The sequence below is a fragment of the Rhipicephalus sanguineus genome, chromosome 11, assembly GCF_013339695.2.
Source record: "Rhipicephalus sanguineus isolate Rsan-2018 chromosome 11, BIME_Rsan_1.4, whole genome shotgun sequence".
Lineage (NCBI taxonomy): Eukaryota > Metazoa > Arthropoda > Arachnida > Ixodida > Ixodidae > Rhipicephalus > Rhipicephalus sanguineus.
In genome coordinates this window covers 36,434,176-36,454,802 of record NC_051186.1, presented here as the reverse complement: position 1 = coordinate 36,454,802, position 20,627 = coordinate 36,434,176, and the positions used below count along the sequence as shown (strand labels likewise).

Here is a 20,627-nt window from a genome sequence, read left to right as displayed (position 1 = left end):
CAGGGGAGTGCTCGGAACGGGCATCGAAAAGTGAAGCCCAAACAGGGTCAATCGGCTTGTGGCGCTGCGATCGGTAGTCTGCAATGTATCGTCGTTTAAGGGTTGCGCGCGGCTCCGCCGTAGTGGTGCAGGGGTAGAATGCCCGCCTCCCACTCAAAAGGCCCGGGTTCGAATCTCAGCTGTAGATGGTGGGTTTTTAATCTTAGTGTCACCCTTTATAGCTGTATTTTGCTTTCCTTTGTTTCTTAAAACTAGAGAAATGAAGCGCGCCGAGAGCAAGCTCTGTATATGGGCGCGGCCCTCTAGCGGTCGCCTATCTAACGAGAGCACTCGCCGAGTGCGCAGCGAAGTGTGCGGCGCCGCCTGAGCGGCGGTGCGCCATCTAGTGAGCGCGCTTGAATCACCGGAGAGAGCACAGCTGCGCCTCTAGCGGGAGCAATGAGAACTAGCGGATACGGCGCGATGGACAAGACGCGAGCATAAGAAGCTTGGCGAGCAAGCTCCTAAATGTTTCGTTGATTTGGATGGCCTGGCAGTCCAAACCGCGACCTCTCGGTCCGCTACGGTAGGTGCCGGGTGCTCTACCCAGTGCGCTACCGACGCACATGCACGAAGCTTCACAAAAGCGCCTTATATCTCTGACACCCTCTCAGAGTGATCTTGGCTGGCGGGGGCGGTGTCGCCGTCTGGAAGCGGTGAAGTGACGTAGTGCATCATGGTACTCACGAGCGCCAAGAGGGAGCACTTCGGTAGTTTCAGCGCAACGGAGGCTAACTCCACGTCGATGAAATGTGCCATGGTGATTCGGTTCGGTGACGACGCAGTACTTAGTTGATGTGCCTTTCACGTAGTGTTAGCTTGTAACGCCTCGCCGCGAGACTGGTGCAGCTTCCGTGTGCACCAACAGCGCTTCTTCGCCGTCTACTGCTACGAGTGTGACAGCACCGGCTAATAAAACTGCGGCAATAACCGGCACTTAAAGGCAATGATATCGACAGGCGAATGTCGCGCAGTTAGTGGATTGGTGCAACGAGAAACACGCCGAGCGAAGCAGAAAGCCTTCCCGCGTTCACGGCTCAAGCTACGAACTCGGCCTCTCGCATTCCTGAAGCGCTGTGTAGTATATGCATGAGCACAAGTGTAGGTTACACTATTACCGGGGAGCACACACCTTGGCGTTTCTCTCATCAAACGACGACGCTTTAAATGAGTGCATATTGAGCACTAGTGTCTATTATGTGCTTCTTGATGCCATCTTTTCGCGGGATTCACCATATACTGTGTCCAGGTGTATGTCAACACCAGGTGTATGTTGACTACTACAGCTACCACAAGATATCATGATCGTGATCATGGAAGTTAGTCGTCGGGATGGAGATGGGCCACAAAATATCAACGGGGGTGAATTCAGGTGAATCCAGGTGCTATTCGCGAATAGTTTCAGCCAATACGCGACCCAGCGGAGAGCGCGCGAAACAGGCTATCGAGGTCCATGTAGCAGACGTCATTCACTTTCGCACGTGCGGTAGCGGTTCTGGCGCATGCATTCGTCGTCAGCAAAGGAAAAAAATGCATTGCGAAGCAGTTTTTTTCTTTCATTCGGAAGGAAAGTCGCAGCTGCCCATTTTCATTTCAAACTGGATCCCAAAGAAAGTCAAAGCGAAACTCAGCTATAGAAATGACGTCTACGGTTTGGTCGCCACATAGCTGCACAGCACTCGGCTCATTTCGAAACCCGTCTGTATTGTTCTTTTTTTTTTCATGATTTCGACACTTCGCTTGCAGTTGCGACAACAAAGTTTTTCTATGGAACTAGTAGTCACTGAAGATTGTTGCAATCACTAAAGCGTTCCGGTGGTGCTGTCGCTGTACAACCTCGCATTTCAAAATATCCCCTTGCTTTGTTTTGTTTTTTTAGTCGAGATGACAGCGTAGTTTATACTGCCATCTATCTGAAACCTAAGCTATTTCAGGACAACTTGCCCGGCTCTTATCTCAATATCTCGAACCATCGGGGTCAGAGTGATTCCAGGGGGATAGTAAAGACCTGGTACTTCCAATGACGACGATTGCCCCGTGAGCTGGAATTTATACGTTTCGTATCACAGTCTGGTACTTCATTTCTTGCGTCAAGAGGGCAGGTTTTCGACTAGAAAATTGCACTTCCACGCCGCACACATTGTTGCTGATATCGAAGAGATCCGCCGATACGAATCCTCAGTTTCTCCTAGAATGGCATTTCTGCTTGCTTCTCGCCATCACCGTAGTTGTTTCACGACGAGCGATTTGCTTCTCAACTCTGTCTTGGCGGTACCGTACACTATTCTCAAAGCTTAACTCGACTTTATGAAGGCCCATGTACCAAAAGTAATAACGGCGGCTGATGACCAGTTGCCGTCCACGGTCTGAGATGTATTTTACACAGCGCTCTGCAGTGACATGCACTTTGCTTTAATCTACCCTCACGCGACATGTATCCCGAACATAGACAAGAGTTCATTACAAAATCTAAGATTTATTTATTTCGACCTCGCTCGAAAGCTTAGGTGCTCAAGGATCTGCGCAAGTAGCACTAATCACATACGATAACTACTTGGGCAGTGAATAGGTCTGTATTCAAATTAAAATCAAATGTTTACTTCATATTATATATACTGATAACAAACACTTGTCTGACCTGTAACCGAAGGCTAGTTGAAGGTCCAATAACAAAATACCTAGGAAGTCCTATCAGAGCGGGAAATAAAAAAGCAGCACTAATAATTGCATAAACAGAAATGTCAATGTTGATTTCTCATATCGATACAAATTAAATCAATGAACCAAGAACTGACATGTATCAGAGCACCGAAGAACAAGGTAGGGGCCACATACAGGTACAGGAAAAGAGCGATCTCAATTTTATTATGTGCGTTATTGTGAATATCTTCCGCATGTCCAAAAAAGATGCCGTGCAGATATCAGATATCAGACTGATACAAACAAGAACTATCAGGTAACGTAACTTATCTTCAATATTGCAACCTCGCAAACATTCCGTCAAACTCTTTCACAAAGATGTGTTTACCTGTTTTGCTAAATGTATGGAAGGATGTCTGTAGTTGTACTGCCTGTGAACGTGGTTACCTAACGTTTCCTCCTACGCATCCTCTGCAAACAACCCATTCTTCAGTCTATACATTCAGTCAGGCAGGAGGTATTGGGCTTGGTAACCAAATTAACAAAAAGAGTATAGAGTCTCCATGCGTTCACAAAGATGATTTAGTGCAGCTAATGGGTCTGCATGGAACTGCCGATCGATTAGACGTTCTTTACATAAAGTTTCAAAATTTTCAATTTGTAAAGCCCGCAGAAGAGTAAAAGTAAAGGCAGTCTACATGAATGCCAAAGGACTTATTCAGTGGATTACTCAGTCTTGAGGCCTCGCACATTTCGTTCGGTTTTGTCTGCGGAATTCAGATCATTGGCGTATTCTGTAGTTTGTTGACCATGAGTATAACCAGGAAAATCGAGTTCTTGTTCCTGAAAGCTTTTCGCTTTCAGACGTTGAACACCAGACAGGTCAGAAGCAAAAGTGTAGAAAAAAATATTGAAAACAATCTGCGAACTTTTCGTGAAAATTCTACTCGCTGCTGGCTCTTATCTTTGTAAAGGTGGCCCCCAGACTAACAATATTGAATTTTCGAGGGTGTGTAGAAAGTCAACATTAGTATTCTTGCCACGCCTGTACGTTTTCCATATGCCATTTGGAAAATTAAAAAAATCCGCATAGTCTACGGCCCGTCGAACAGTATTCCGTTCTACAACGCGAGCCTCAGTGTAGATCTCCAGTTTGCACAATACTGCACCTTTCTTTACATTTTTTTGTGCCAACACCACTACAGCCGTACCCGTGTTTCCGTTTCGCTAAGCCAATTTACCGCAGCCGTCGCCCCGCAAAATGCGTTATACGCTGGTTAGATTTCAAAGGAACCGCAGTCAGTTTAGTGCAGCTATACAAAAACAATACGAATGATAGAAATTTGAGGAAAGGGCAACTCGGTCGAACAATAGATTGAGAGGAGAACAACAAAAAAAAGATGATGGTCCTTTGAGATTAAAGAAAAAGAATAATGGCCTCTCCAAACTGGCCATCATTGATTCTTACGAAACTGCGACATAGTCGTACTTCTTGACAGGATTGCGAAATAACCCTTTTTCAAGTGACAGCTCCTAAGAATCGACTTTCTATCGTGTATTTATTTCTCCTTTCTTTTTGGCTTCGTTCGGTCTTCCTTTCCGTTATTTGTTGAATTACTTCCTTGATTCTTTCTTTTCTTATTCGTTGCTTCTTTTACGTGCATCTTTCCTTCATTCTTTCATTCTTCCATTTATTTTTTTTCTTGGTTCTTTCTTTCGAGTCCCGCTGAAATTACCGCAATAAAGACTCCCGGCGGAAACGTGTGCGGAGCCAGCAATGATGCTCGGTCGTCCACGTAGTTGCGTTTGTTACAAAATGCCACCACGGCTTTCGCGGATGCGAAGAAGCGCGATTGCTTTTTATAGCCAGACCGAACGCTTTGGCTCGACCCGCTATGTTTGTAAGCGAGCCATAGCCAGATAGCCGATCGCAACAGCCGGTTTGGCGGCGTCCCGCTCCAGCAGTTCCCATCATCCAAATCGCTTCGCGCAGCCACGCGATGTTGCAACGTTACACGCTACAACACGCCTCGACGCCTTCTGAAACAACGGTCCGCGAACGTGTACAATAGCGCAACTATTTCGCGCTATTTGCTGTAGCTCTTAGGAAATGCCAGGATATAGCTTAAACCTTGTACAAAATGGAGGAGTTGGCAACTTTGCGTTGCGCCATAGGTGTACAATAAGACTAAGAGACGGGGAATTAAGCGAACAGAAAAAGCGACGTCCGAGCATTTTTTTTTCCTCCGTGAAATATCAAACGTGCTAGCGTTATTGTCCGGAATATCGTTGCATAACGCTGACTGTGCCGGCCGCTACGGCTATCCAGACAGCGTGGCAGCTTGCCAGATACGAATATTGAGGCAATATTCCATAAAGCGAACGCTTTATGGCGCTTTTCTTTCATTTTTTTCTTTTCTCTGTTTCACAATCGTCCCGTTTTATGAGCTCTGACACGTGCTCCAATACGGACCCACTTTCTGAAGATAATTCTTTACGTGCTTGCCAAGTCATTCTTTTGTTATCGTGTTAAAGACGATAACGAAATGGCTGCTGCATACTTGCTTCGTATCATTTTATTTTTCATCGGCAAATCGCTGTCTCGACTGACGTCGTCGAACGCCTAATTAAAAGCATCTGTTTCGGAGCCGTACAATCTGAGTTGTTCCTTTTTAGCTTTCTCAAGCGGGGCCTCTGTTCTTTTCCGAACTTGCGCAACGTACGTATACTGCACCGAAAACTTCTCTATTACGAAATGCTGAATCTCTGGTGGAGTACTGCGATTTATTTAACCCGAGAGCTGATGATCCGATTGTATAGAGGTATGAGCGACAAGAAGAGAAAGGGAACGCTACAATGAGAGAAAGCAAACGAAGGATAGCAAATATTAAACGGTGTTTTATAGGCATATAGTGAATAAGTCTATCATTACCACTAATTACCTTCAGTTACCTCTATAGCCATCACATTAGAAGGTTAGCCATCAATTATAGCCAATGTTACCTAGTGCGAGACAACATTAGGTAGCGCTGGGTAGCGCGAAAAACTCACAGGGTGCCCTATGCATTCGCCTAACACGACTCGAAGGCGAAAGCCATCTGTTGTGCTTATTAAAGTTAAAAGTTTAGACGCCTCATCAAACGCGAAAATTGACCGTCGGCGTCCCGCGGCGTCGGCGTCAACACGAATGGTGAAAAAAAATCACGTCATCAGAGATTGCGGCTTCATGACGTCACAGGTTGCCGAAATTTGTAACGTCATTGTGACGTCACATAACGTGACGTCACATGATGAAGTCATCACACGATATCGTCCCTTCGTCAAAAGTGAACGGATCCTGGAGGCAATGCGCAACCACGTTAGGTGCAGACAGCTTTCGGAGGGGAGCTGGGGAGGATCAACACGACTGAGAAGAAAAGCAAGAAGATGGCTTTCGTCTTCGAGTCGTCTTAGGCGAATGAATAAGGGATTCTGTTAGTTTTATATTATCTGGTGTACCCTCTACTCGACATCTGCAGAAAGTCACGCTGGTGTACATTAACAAGCAGAGCGGGCTTAGAGAGAACGCTCGTTGAGCAGCGTCCGTTTTGCATTGACGGCCAACCTTTTGCTGAGCTACAAGTCGCGGTTCTTTCATTCTCTTCGTGCGACACGGTCGAAAGCGAGCTACTCGATTACTGACCGAAGTCCAACCTCTTTCAAACTCCCCTATCCCTTTCCCAGGTGTAGTGTAGCATGCACGTGTTTGCTTGATGACTATTATAAAAAGATCTATATTCACGAAAGTAAATTTGTCTGACCATTACTGGTTCTTCCTAGCCTAAAGTTGACCTCTCGAGCTGTCTTTGATTTGCATTTAATTCTCAAAGTGTCCCTATTACAACGCGAAAGCTGGAATGAAGTGTTGTGCTGGTGTATCGTGCAGACGTGATGTATTTTAATGCACGACACTCTGCGTAGGGCAACTTAATTTAGTAGTTTCGTCGACACTCATGACAATGGTGCATTTCTAATGATAGTTTGTCAAAGTGTACGACAATGTAAACAAAATTACTGCGCTTCCGCTGCTGTATATTCCACTACGGTGGCGAAGGACTCCCTCAAGATATCCTTGAATGGCTTTTTCCCTTCGCCTCTCATCACACGCGCTGTGATAAACAAATAATTCAAATCAATCAAATCATGCCACTTATTCTAAACTGGCTAACATCGCTGCCTTCCATCTCTCTCCTGTTCCTTCCTTTCGAACGCCGAATCCGCGCATTAATTACTGAGTAGCGGTTACGTACAAAGGGAAAAAATGCGAGCTAAAATGCGTGTTCCACAAGTAGGGACAAAAATGAAAGAGAGTGAGGATTTAGGGACACTTCGACGGGGAAATGGCCCGCAGTTGTTCCGACAGGGGACGTCGAGGAGAAGAAGGGATGTAGATTCAGCTCCAGCATTTCCTTCTTCCTTTCTTCCTCTTCCTCCTCCTCTCACCGTAACACGACCGATCTCCCCATTCTTCCCGCAGCGCCACCTTCCGTACTCTCGCCTTAAACGCTTTTTCTCGCTCTCCTCGCCCTACGCCTTGCCACACTATTTATTTTCTTGTTCGTTTTACGAGCACCGCTCGAATGAGCGCTGTATTAGCTCTATGGTAGAAGGAATGAGGCGGGAAAAGACAGGGGTCCTTGACCCCGCTAGCTCCGTGGGCGCACGGGCTTTTTTTTGTGTGTGCGTGTGTTTATGCCGTCATCGTGTCCTTATTGGATTTGTTTTTTCGCGGTCCAAACGCTGGCAACCTTGTTTCGTTCAACGAGCAATGCTAAACCGCAGCATCGCTCGGTGATATGCAGTGTCATGTCCTCTACTCGCGAGATTTAGACAATAAAAGTGTCATGCGTTATCTTCTAAAGGAGATCCGTGGCAAAATAGAAGAAAGCTCACAAAAAAATATAAAAAAGGCGAACAAGGAAGTACCGGGACAAGGGGCTTTGCAATGTGGGAAATGCAAAGCGAATGCAGAAATTAGGGAGTGCAAAGCTTGCGCTGCATGTTGCAGTCTCTATCCAAATATTATTAATATTGTACCAGCGCACGTCGCTTTAATCTTGCTGGCATATGAAATTTCTAGTTTGCATATACGCATGATTCAAGCAAATGAGTTAACTATTGAACGAGTATTGCAGGTTGGCTAAGTTAATGAATGGCAGGTTTCGATATGTCCGCCATCTGTGTTTACAGGGAATTAGATAGATAGATAGATAGATAGATAGATAGATAGATAGATAGATAGATAGATAGATAGATAGATAGATAGATAGATAGATAGATAGATAGATAGATAGATAGATAGATAGATAGATAGATAGATAGATAGATAGATAGATAGATAGATAGATAGATAGATAGATAGATAGATAGATAGATAGATAGATAGATAGATAGATAGATAGATAGATAGATAGATAGATAGATAGATAGATAGATAGATAGATAGATAGATAGATAGATAGATAGATAGATAGATAGATAGATAGATAGATAGATAGATAGATAGATAGATAGATAGAATAGTGAAATAATATATATTATTTTGATTATTGATTGATTATTGATTTTGATATTATTGATTGATTGATTGATTGATTGATTGATTGATTGATTGATTGATTGATTGATTGATTGATTGATTGATTGATTGATTGATTGATTGATTGATTTGCTCATTGTCTGGCCCGTTTCGTGAAACGCAGGCACCGAGGGTTCGGGCACTGCCCCTGGTCTGTACCTGAGGGACGACCCCATCCTGGGTACCAAGCTGATGAACTACAGTGAGCTACGCGCTCCGACGGCCGAGAAAGCAGCCTTCCTGCTGGACGCTGCCGTGGCCGCTGCGGCGGCAGCCAATCAGAGTGAGCCCCTATCCATTTAAGGCTATACGGCATTTCTATTACTTAAAATAAATTAATTATGTTTTAAAGTAGTGTTACATCCTGTCTATCTGTTTGCTCATCTTATTCTCTTACTTTGACCCAACGTATCACACAGGTTAATGATTCAGCAACGTGTAAGTAAGATACAAGAGACCAGAATTCAGGGGTTCGCTGCTCCGAATGACCAATCCGAGAAGAATATTTGAAATGCGTGTAAAAAACCAAGGACGTTTAAGGGGCAACACTATGTGAACAGTAGCTCACCATAGTTAGCGTGACAAAAGCAAAGCAAAGCATTATGAAAGCGTTAAAAATGTGTTGTCATTTATCGATTCCTCGATATCGAAGTTCAAAGCATGGGATCAATTCTGACTTTGTTTCATCCCCGACCACAAAGGTATACGTGGACCCAGAATCGTTGTTCTGGGTCCAATACCTGCGCCTAAACTAAATGATTTCATCGAAATTCGGAATGGTGATCAGGACCTCGTGTTCGTTCTTATCTGGACTCGCCCGCCTGATACGAGACAGGAGAGGTATATCGATCTGAGAGTAAATTGTGTTAGCTTACTATGAGATATTATACGAGATATAACACCGCGTCGCTGATTTCTGCTGCTCCTTTCAGGGTCCGAGTCCGAGAGCCGGAACCGTCACTTTCTGTTCACGCTGCACGTCTACCAGTACCGGGTGGACAAGAGCGGCCGAGGGGGAGGTGGGTGCCACTGCTGCGTCCATGCAGCATCAACTTTTATATGCCAGCTTATGTTTTTTTAACCTTCCAGCCATTGTCTGTTTTACGTGCTGCGGAAACATGCCAGTCAATGTTGGGGACATAGTGAAATACGAACTCGATCATTGGAGTGAGATTGAAGAAACTCACAGGGTCCCTTATGAATTCACTTAAGACGAATCGAAAGCGAAAGCCATCTTTATCTTCTCCGTCGATGTACTGGTCCTGCCCCGCCACCCTTCGAAAGCATTTGCACCTAACGCGGTTTTGCACTGCCTCCAAGATCGGAGGCACCTGAGCTGGTTTTGCATTGCCTACGTGATCGGACCACCCTTGACAAAGCTACGATGTCGTGTGACGACGTGATCAGGTGACGTTACATCACGTGACGTCATAACAGCGTCACAAGTTTGTTGTTATGTGACGTCATCGTGACGTAATCACGTGATGATGATTTCTTGCATCTCTCGTCCCCGACGCCGCGGGACGCCGACGGTCGAATTCGCCTTAAAATTTACGATAAATGGCAGCGGACCCCGGGTTAGGACACATACACGAAACACGAAAGAGACAACACTATCGCTGCACTTCAACTGATCTTTATTGACGGCCACATTTGCTTAAATAGCATCTTTTCGCGCATGCGTATTGCATATGGCTAGAGCAAATCCAAAGACAATCTCAAGAGCAACAAAAGCCGGGAGCCGCAATCAAATCACAATGCAAGAGCGAAAGGTTTCAAGATAGCAAAACCAAAAAACTGAACGACCAAAAAAAAAAAACCACATTACGTGTTAATACCTAAAAACTTCCTCTTTTCTGAAGATAGAGCGACCGATGGGCAGCTAATGCAGTCATCCCTCCTTTACAAAACTGCCATTTCATTTATCTAACGCTAAGGAGATCACCCGGCGAAATCTTTTGCCCTCATGAAACACTCGTTAAATTATTTTGAGGTTCCCATTCGGTTGCATAAAAGAACACAAAAGGCTAGCTCAGGCCGACCTCTCAGGCTTTTCTTTTCTGTAATTATTTGTTTTTCTCTTTCTAGTGGCCGGAGGACGCAGCCGGTTGCACCTATTCGACCTGGGCAGTTGCGAGCGAGGAACGAAGGCTGGCGGGCCGCTCAGCCTCTCCGCCCTGGGCAACGTCATCCTGGCGCTATTCAACGCACAGAAGAGGCTACCCTTCCGGTGAGTAGTGATGTATTGACCAATGTTGAATAACCGCGAAAGATCTTCCTCGGAGGCCCGCACATGGAAGCAACGTCCGTGATAGGGAAAATTCTCAAGTGCTTTTTCGTAGGATGAAGCTGCGAACGAAATCCACGTCTACGTGTTTTCACATAAACCAAGCTTCCAAGTTAGTTCATGGCAATATTCACCCTTTTCCGGAATCCGAACGGGGACCAACACTTTTCCGGGACGATCCTGCGGAAACCTCCCCGGAAAGGCATCCACTCATGTTCGTTCATTAATAAATGCGTGTTTGTTGGAGGCTAACTATTATCGAGAAGAAGAAACAGGCGCGGGCAGGGCACCTAGCGAGAAGGCAAGGTAACCGCTGGTCATTCAGAGTAACAGACTTGGATTCCAAGAGAAGGCAAGCGCGCGAGGTGGAGGCAGATAGTTAGATGGGCAGATGAGATTAAGTTTGCGATGATAAAGTGGCCGCAGCGAGCACGGGACCGGATTAATCGGAGAAACATGGGAGAGGTCCTTGCCCAGCAGTGGGTGTGGCCAGCCTGATTATTATTATTATTATTATTATTATTATTATTATTATTATTATTATTATTATTATTATTATTATTATTATTATTATTATTATTATTATTATTATTATTATTATGAATTATTATCATAAGGTATCTTGCCTTCCCACAGGCCCACGGGGTACTGCAGAGTACTGTGAAACATTCTACTGGCGAACACATATATGGAAAGGATAGGAAGTCATACAACGCCATACTTTAAGTGCTTTGTGTGTCTTCCTATCCTGTCCACGTGTTTGTTCGCCAGTAGAATATTTCATAGTATTCACCAGAACCAACTAGCACAGCTGTCAACGCTTAGCGATGTTCTGCCGTGTGTTATGCTACAGCCAAGGAAGCTATACTGCCTTCTTTTCGCTACATTGACGAGAGTCACGTCACCTATATGAAGCGCATGCGCACAACGCTCGCTCGCGCGCTTTTCTACCGGCGCGGCCAAGCTAGCAGCGGTGTGTAATTTCCGCGACCAACCGGACGCCCACCCCTGCCCCCTTCTCGCAAACAGCCCATCCGTGGTGTTTTGCACTTCCGGCCTTCCCGATTTTATGGAGCCCGGCGCATACGTCCAGTTAACGTCCAAGCAAGGACGGCTCACTGGACAGCGCTACGCTCGCGCAGAGGCCGTAAAACGCGAAGAGCGGAAGTTAGTCGACCGGAAGTCATTGCTGCCACGTCGTCGTCATCGTAACGAGCTTCTCGCTCTCCTATTGGACACCCGAGTGCCCTTACCCCCCCCCCCCCCTAGCTACCAGCAGGACGGTCACCGCAGACTTCGCTCGCTGGCTCTCGCCTCGTTGGGCCCGCTCACGGTAATTAAATAATTAATCGCGGGTCGTTTAAAAACTGGTATTCCCGAACAGCCCCTTCTCTACAACCATTCCCCAAACTCCTCTCCCCATTCTTGTCGCCTGCCGAAGCAGACTGCGATTGCAGCGCCACCACGCACGCGCCCCGCCTTTGTGTACTTGCTTTCTGCTCCTTTCTTCCAGAAGTCAGTGTCCGAGGATCGAGCGTGTCTGGGCCCAGCAATTAACGCGATCGTTGCGCCGCCCGCGTGGAGAAATCTGCAATTAATGGAAGGGAGGAGAGGTGCGTAGGGAGCTGAAAAGTGAAGCTTTGAGGGGAGAGAGAGAAAAGAGCTTCGTGTTGGTTCCTTGCTCCTGGGAAGAGCCTTCCGAGCGCGTCGAAGAATATTGCGGTCGGTGACAAATTGCTTGTCTCTCACGCTCCTTGAATCTTCGCAGACCGCGAAGCGAACTTTTCGCTTCTCCTCTTTTTTCTTTTCTTCTTGTCCACTGGCTTCACTCTCTTTCTTGTCCTAGCATCTTCGCTCTGGCGCCAGCTCCATCTTTCTTTTTTTTTAACTGTATCCTCTACTCTGTGTACTACATCGTTCGCCGCTTTCATGAAAATTGTAGCTGCGCTTCACTGTATGCTTCTCACGCTTTCTTTCTTGTTCTCACTCTCGTACTCGCTCTCGTACTCTTTTGAGCCCGACGTTTACATTTTATTTTTGTTCTCGGGGCTTTTCTTTTCTGCTGCTTCAACCCTCCCCCACGTCGCTTCTGAAGAGCCAGCGTCTGTTTGCCCAATTCCCGGCCGACTATTTTTCACTGAGAGCAGTGACAAATGAAAGCGATGCGAAATTTAAACAATAAAAGTAGTGGAAAGGGAAAAGGGGGCGGAGGGGAAGATACGAGGTCGAATTGGGGAGGAAAGGGTAGAAATATAAAGTGGTTCCGAACTCATGCGTCACGCGGAGAAGGAAGCACTCGAAAGGAAATAACCAAAACGAAACTATAGGCTTAGTAGCTTACATGGAAAGAAGATTTCCTCTCCTCCACCCCTCTTTTCTGCAGCATGAGGAGTTTCTCAAAAAAAGGCCAACCTCGTAATAGCATGATTGGGTGCCATTCTCTTCGCTTATTTTATCATCTCGCCTTTCCCTGTTCTAATTGTTTTCTGAATGCGTGCGCGCGGTTCGCCGCTAGTCGAGGTGTCAGAAAACCACGGTGCGCGACACGTGACAGCTAGGAATGAGAAAATTAACAGCCAGGCAAGGTTCGATGGAATGAAATGGGCGGGCGGGGGTGGTGGGGTTCATTAATTATACGCGGAGTCCCCGTTTTCGAAAAAGTGAGATCGAACATATTAATATGGGCGCCCTTTGTTTTGGTCTTCGAAGACATTGTAAAATGGCTGAGTATTGAAGGAGGAAAGGGTTCGGCTGTTCTGCGGTTTTCTGTGGTTAGGTTGTACTACAGATGGCCGTCTCACGAAGCTTACGTTTTCTATTGCTAGGAGAACAAATCACTTTCATTTCCATTTTTTTCTTTCTTTAGGGGAGGGAGGGATATAACGACATGGAGTTTCCAGGTAATGTAAAGGCGGTGTGACAGCTCAAGTTGTCAAAGCTGTAAGGCTGTTCCCAAAGCCTCTGAAACAGATCCCGGTAGCAGACTTTAGGGAGCCTTTGCAGCGCGGAAATATGTGTATCGATGTGTTTAGAAGTCTCCTGCAGCTAGTGCGTCGGCCGCAATCATGTGGTTGTTTTGGCAATTTATCCGTAATCTATCTCTAATATCAATCAACCAAGCAAACCTGCTTTCCCACTTCGTTGCCGTCCACCTGTTCCTCTGACTCTGAGCTCTACGTTAGAACACGTATTCCCGACTCTCCGACACCAACGCCCAGCGATGCACGGTTTCAACGCCGCGGGCGCGTTGGCTTCCTAGGCATGCCAGCGCGCGGTACTCAGCTAAACTTCTTTCCTGGCAAATTTAATTTGCGCCGTGTACTGACCGCGGGGTGCCTTCTCCTCTGCCTGCTTGCCCTCCTGCAAACACGCGCGTCGCAGTCTGAAGTGGTCTGAAAGTCCAGAACAACGTCGACGACGCGTGTTTTAGCCGACGAACCCTGCACGCTGCGGAACAGAAGAAGTCCACGCGCTTACACGCTGCACGCACGCTAGCGCGTCCTTTACGGTTGGAGACATAACAGACCTCTCTCTCATTAGGTTCATCTTGAGAGGACTACACGCGGACAGTGGGACGCTCTCAGAGGCACGTCGTCACGTCGCCACGAAATGGGGGCGAGTTTATTTCGAGTAGCCGTGGAACAATGGAGCGTTGCGAGTACGCTACGCTTTCTGTGTCTCTCAGTCAGACGGTCCACTTTTAAGTACATGACGTAGTTACACTGAAGGACGAGGAGGACATCTTGGCGACGTTCTTTTGTCGTGCGGAGCAGAGCAAATATTTCGTCGCGTCCGCGCCCAGACGAGAAAACTTTCAGAAGTCGAGTCCGTGACTGTTTTCCGGCTTTCCTGCCTGCAGTAAGAGTTATTCGACAGAAGGGGAGGAGGCGGCTGAGCCGCGATTGGGTACAACAGGCGGTGTAAACACCTCGGTGAGTGGTGTTTTGAGTGGCCGAGTTACTGCGAGCTGTGGCACTAGACAAACTTGGAATTGCGCGGTGGTGAACGTTTTTCATATTTTGAAAGCAACGCGGCTTGAGCTTGGAGCTCTGGCACCTCCTGGGCCCGTGGCAAAGCAGCGCCTATGCGATGCGCAACACGGAAGCACTGTTGTTTTTAAGGACTGCACACCTGAACGAAACATTGTGTGTGTGTGTGTGTGTGTGTGTGTGTGTGTGTGTGTGTGTGTGTGTGTGTGTGTGTGTGTGTGTGTGTGTGTGTGTGTGTGTGTGTGTGTGTGTGTGTGTGTGTGTGTGTGTGTGTGTGTGTGTGTGTGTGTGTGTGTGTGTGTGTGTGTGTGTGTGTGTGTGTGTGTGTGTGTGTGTGTGTGTGTGTGTGTGTGTGTGTGTGTGTGTGTGTGTGTGTGTTTAGCTATTGTATATACCACAGTCATCGCCTCACACCTAGAGAATCAAGCGAGGTGATAAACCAGGCTAACATCCGCAGGATTATCATTAAAAGTTGCTATCCATCCGTCCGTATGTCCGTCGGTCTACAGCAGTCGTCGCATATGTCGCCATTTCATACAGACAGCAATCTCTGATGTTACAAGTCAAACAGGCTAAATCGGACAAGAATAAATTATAGGAGATTGAAACTATGCTGAAAAACGTGGAATACACATTAGTAGTGGACCAAATCAAATATTTTACGTGTTTGTGGAATTGGTGAAATTTCAGCGTTTTATTGGTGAATTTCAAGTTAGGCACGCAACAACCCATGCAGGAACGTTGTTGTGCCTCACTTACTATTCTACAGAGCATCCATCTAACCCAGGAACCACCGCATTTAAAACACAACAAAAGACCGTGCCATGACCTTGTATACGTTTTTGCACTCACTCATCGCCGCGAAGTCTAATCATATTGATGTGTCAAGGTTTTACGCTCAACTGGATTTCGCTAAGTCACCACTGTTTGTTTGCTCTAGTAGCTAGCCGATCGAAGCTTAAACCACCGCCTGCCCCGGCACCCACCCATCTGCGCTTGCCCCCTCTCCAAGATATTTCTCTCGCTTCGCGTCCAAGTATGAGCAGTCATGGTGAATGTGGGGGAGACCAGGAGAGAGTGGAACAGCGAAAGGAGCGCTGTTCTTTCCTCCGGACTCCGTCCCACCACCGATTCGTGCACAGCAGCAACGTGGGGATCGGACGCGCCGTCCATCACCGAAGCTGACGCCGCTGTTCTTGGCGCCAGCTGTCATTCGGATCTGCGGCCCCCGCCGTTCGACACGCGCGCACCCGACGGGTGAAGCCCATCTTATCCTCGTTGGAGACGTTTCGGCGAAACGCGATCGCTCTCCCTTCGCCTCTGCGCTCTCTCTCTTACTTTGTCCTACTATTTCTCTCATTCTCTTGTTTCTTTTTTCTTTCTAGCACAGGCCACGCCGCTATCCCCTCTGCCTGCCACTTCACGTCCTAGTCCTACCTTGATCCGCATTAATATCTGGCGTATGAATGTTCCGCAGCCGCAAAAGCTAAATGCAAAATCTCGTTCTAATGAGTCTGTGCGCAAGCTAGCTGCATTAGCTCGACGCCAAAGCTAGCTGCAGAAGACAGCCTTAAGAGCTCGTAGCAGAAGCTAGTTGCAAAAAAAAAATTAATAACAGCAATATCTTGGTTCAAAAGCTTGCTGCAAATTCTTGCAACACCTACCTGTAAAACCAACCCGCAAAAAGAAAGAAAGAAAGAAAGAAAGAAAGAAAGAAAGAAAGAAAGAAAGAAAGAAAGAAAGAAAGAAAGAAAGAAAGAAAGAAAGAAAGAAAGAAAGAAAGAAAGAAAGAAAGAAAGAAAGAAAGAAAGAAAGAAAGAAAGAAAGAAAGAAAGAAAGAAAGAAAGAAAGAAAGAAAGAAAGAAAGAAAGAAAGAAAGAAAGAAAGAAAGAAAGAAAGAAAGAAAGAAAGAAAGAACATGTACAACGCTATACAATCCTATTCTGGCCTCCATCCGACGTCCTGTCATCAACGTCAAGCGTTTAGAAAAACACATTCACCGTGCAGCCCTGCACCTGTGTTTGCGACATGAAACAACAAATAGGTGTGTCGTCTTTATTTTATTATTTATTTTATTATTTCTTTTCTCGCACCGTGCAATTCACAGCCCTATCACCCTTCGCATATGCCGTTTCTCAAGCGGAGATCTGGCTGCTTAACTTTATTTATTTATTTATTTATTTATTTATTTATTTATTTATTTATTTATTTATTTATTTATTTATTTATTTATTTATTTTTGTCATATGTCTCCGACTGTGTGTGTCAATACCTCCTCCACTCCAGCAGATGTTTCGGCTTCAGTAAATTTAATTCTTGCTTACTTTCTGCCATTCGCTATGCATACGCGTAGCAAGCGCCCCCTTTTTTTTTAATACCAGTGTGGCATCCCGAGATCTGCATATGTTCACTTCCGTAGGAGATCCGTGCAGCGCGATGGAGAACTACGGCAATCAGGAACACTTGATGTTACAGTGACAGAGCGGTAGCAAGTACCAAAAGGTTGTTAACTATCAGAAGCGCTGTCCTCTTTTACGTTTCCTTTATTACGGATAGTGATGTGGCGTCCTTGATCTCCTTGTTGTCTCCGCCTTCTTTCAGTGCTGTAATTTGAAGTATCGGCTTAACCAACTATTCCGGTCGCGCACTCTGCTACAAGAAAGTCACTCCGTTTTAGACCCGGAACTTGCTACTTCCTGGGTGGCATACTTACTTACTTCCTTGAGTCACTAACTTTTTAGTCACACCTGTCTGACACCCACGCGTTATTTTTAAAGGTCTGCCAAAGTGTAACGCCAAATCAGTCAAACCTGCTAAGTATAAATTTATGTAGGGAGCTTTCCTTTGTCTTTCACAGCCGCGTTATCGCTGTAGTCTGACTGCATTGTAGGCAAATTTCATTTAAAAAGTTCACTCTTGGGCCAGTTGGCGCATCACTTCGAGAGCCGTTTACCGTCGATATCTTCGAGGGGCGTTTACCGGGCTCTCGCACACTGCTTCCATGGCACCGAAAAGAACCATTCTCTGCGTACAAATTAATCTCTTGAAAGGGTACTAGGGCTCTGGTGAAACCGGCTATACATATCTCGAGACGTAATCAGTTTCCTGCGATTAAAGGTGCGTCTTCAACATCGTTGTGGAGTAAAAATTACGCCCTAGAAACGAGCGTAACCTGGTCCTATTTTTTCAGAACGATGCACGCTTTTAGGCAAAGCAGGATCGTGACATCTGTCGTGGCCTCCGGCACGAGAGCGCGTCCTTTTTCGCATTCACTCCACTACAAATCTCGACGCGTCCCTGTTTGCTGTCGTATTATTTTTCGAACCGTAACTCTCGTCGCCATGCGTAGTGCATTTTTTTGCCAAGCAGTAGCCTAAGCCTTTACAACGCCTGCGTGGTTGTATTTCTTTCTTCTCCCTCCTCCCCTCCCACTTTTTTTTCTCTCTCTCTCCCTCTCTTTACGGCAGCGGCATCGGCTGACGCTGGTGGAAGCAGCCGCGACGCCGCGACATCTGGCAGCAATTGATTTAGTCGGGAAACACTTTCGGATTTGGAAGGGGAGTAAAAGGTGGCAGGGGAGTGGGGGAGACGATAGGGAAAGGGGAGAGGGAACAGTTGAAGCGGCACCGGATATGAAGAGACAGAACAGCCTTCCTCTCTTCCACTTTCCCCATCCTCCCCTCCCCCCCCTTTCCTTACGTAGTTTTTTTTTACTACTGCCACACCAGAGAAACTCTTCCTCAAATCCCCCCACTCCTTCCTCAATACGGCAAGCCTCTCAAACCATGCCTGCTGCTCTCTTCATATATCTACTTCGTTTTCTTTCTTTATTACAAACAGAGTCTCTCTTTCAACTCTGTCCCCATATTTTGTTGCTATTTAAGGCATCGAAAATCACCAGCTCACCTGTTCACAAGTTCTACTACTCTCCTCTCGCTTAAATGCCTTTTATTTTTTTGTTTTTCCTAGCCTCACTCAGGGCTTTCTTTAATCTTGCCTGCAAATCGCAACGTAAAAATTATTTTTTCCATTTATTTCCCACTATCTTCCTTTTAATTTCACTTCGGTGTACTGCAGTACAGCCTCAGCACTTCTTCCCCATAACATCTCTCCTTTTACACGTGTAGTTGAACTATTTTCCCCGTTTCGGGAAAAAGAAGGCGAGGGTAGGACACTTTTGTCTTTCTTCTTACGTTGCTTCGAATATGTACTACTTTAGAACCTTAGATAGTTGACACTACATACCGCTTCGCCCCTCGCTCCCTCCAATTCTATTTTAAACATAGCCACTGTCGTGACGTGCCTTTTTTTCTAATTCAGGGAAGAAAATTTTAGGGGTACGTTCTGTCGGTTTGGGGAAAAGCTTGACACCCGTCCCTTTGTCGACCTTCTGTTACTTGTTTCGTACATCGACTGTCTCTGCGCTTCGCCACTCAATTGTTTCCGCCACAATCTTTTTTTTTCATCTTTTTATAGATATGGGATTATTTTGTTTCACGGGTAAAGAAGGGAAACGATAGTTACGTACAGACAGTTTCGTTTCGAGGCCCTGACACGGTTGTTTTGAAAAAGGCAGGAATGACGTCACGCGCACAGTTTCGGAGTTCCCGCTACGGCTACGACATCTGCAACACGTGGATGTTCTTCGTTCGAATTACTTACCTTTTCTGTCCCATTTTTTCTAATGTCACGTCGGAAATAGGGACGAAAACGGGAAAATAATATGCCGAGTGAGAAATATTATGCGTGATGGAAAATTCTGTAACGTGTGTGTATTAAAACTAGGGACGCCTGCTTTCCTTGACACGCCCACCAATATTTTGTTTTTAGGGAAAATGGGAACGTATGTCATTGACGTCATTTTTCCAAAGCGCTACTCGAGCTTCTTTATTAAGTCAGTTGGCAGCCGTTAAGTCTTATTGAAGAACCTGTGTACGAAATTACAAAAAAATGTTTCTGCCTTTTTCTAAGCGAAATGTAAGAGGATCCGATATACGTGTGAAATGAGAGATATACAAAAAAAAAGGTAACGCTGATGTCACCTTACCTTAAACGTGGTTGCCTGTCGCAACGCAGAATGACTGTTTCAGTAAACGTGTACCCTTGCGGCTTGCAATGACTTCATTTTTCTGCTTGCACAGCTGACTAAGTAACGAGAAAGATGTCTGCTAGCTGCGCCTTTGCACAAGACGTGATGAAGCCATAAGCTTAATGAAGACGGCCTATTTTTAATATCTGTAATGCGCTGGGAACAGTAATCACTGAGGTAACATGAAACGGTATTGCATTTCGCAGGAGGAGGGCCGCAGGTGGGGGGGATGGAAAGTATATAGACAGCCATATTTACGAATCACGTTTACTTCTTTTCATAAAAATGTTTTAATAACAAACTCATTTTTAAATTGCTTAGGTTCTAACTGAAGTAATTGGCTTGCTGTTATTACGAGCGATGCTAATGCGAACATTCTTGTCATGCTATGAAAGTAAAGACTACGTGCGCATTCGATAAAAAAAGCTTCTTGCTCGAATTGTGTTTGCATGATATTGAAGTACATTGCATCCTTGCTTTCAACGGCGAAATACTTGAACCTAAGAATCCCCATGAGAAATCGCTAAAAAAATGTAGTCGGATGTCATGCTCAAACAAAATTGTAAGTGGTTTCTTTCTTTCTTTCTTTCTTTCTTTCTTTCTTTCTTTCTTTCTTCTTTCTTTCGTTCTTTTTTTCTTTCTTTCTTTCTTTGCGCATACGCTTATTGAGAACTGAGCCTATAGATCGAAGACCCAAGTCGTTGTGGTGAGCCGCTGCGCTAGAGGATACGGGTTCGATTCCCGGCAACGGCGGCCTTATTTCAGAGGGGGCTCAAAGATCCATTTATTCATCTCTGTGTCAACGCTAAAAAAATAACGTTGACAAAAACGCAGAGTCGTCCATCTCGGTTGTTTTTACAATCACATCGTGATTTTGGCATGTTTAACCCCAGAAATAAATCGTTTTTCAATTTAGGAGAAGTTCAATTTTGGAGTTAGGGGAAGTTGTACTGTCGCCTTGCAAAA

General features: G+C 45.7%; 1 protein-coding gene across 2 annotated transcripts in view; it reads left to right on the top strand.

Annotated features, from left to right (window-relative positions):
- The window catches only part of LOC119374947 (uncharacterized), a 369,109-nt gene that overhangs the window by 333,010 nt on the left and 15,472 nt on the right, over positions 1-20,627 (top strand). For both annotated transcript variants that reach the window (XM_037645145.2, XM_049410916.1), the window contains 3 exons: positions 8,421-8,579; positions 9,229-9,315; positions 10,385-10,526. In XM_037645145.2, the coding sequence (XP_037501073.2) occupies positions 8,421-8,579; positions 9,229-9,315; positions 10,385-10,526 (388 nt within the window). The remainder of the gene's footprint in view (positions 1-8,420; positions 8,580-9,228; positions 9,316-10,384; positions 10,527-20,627) is intronic.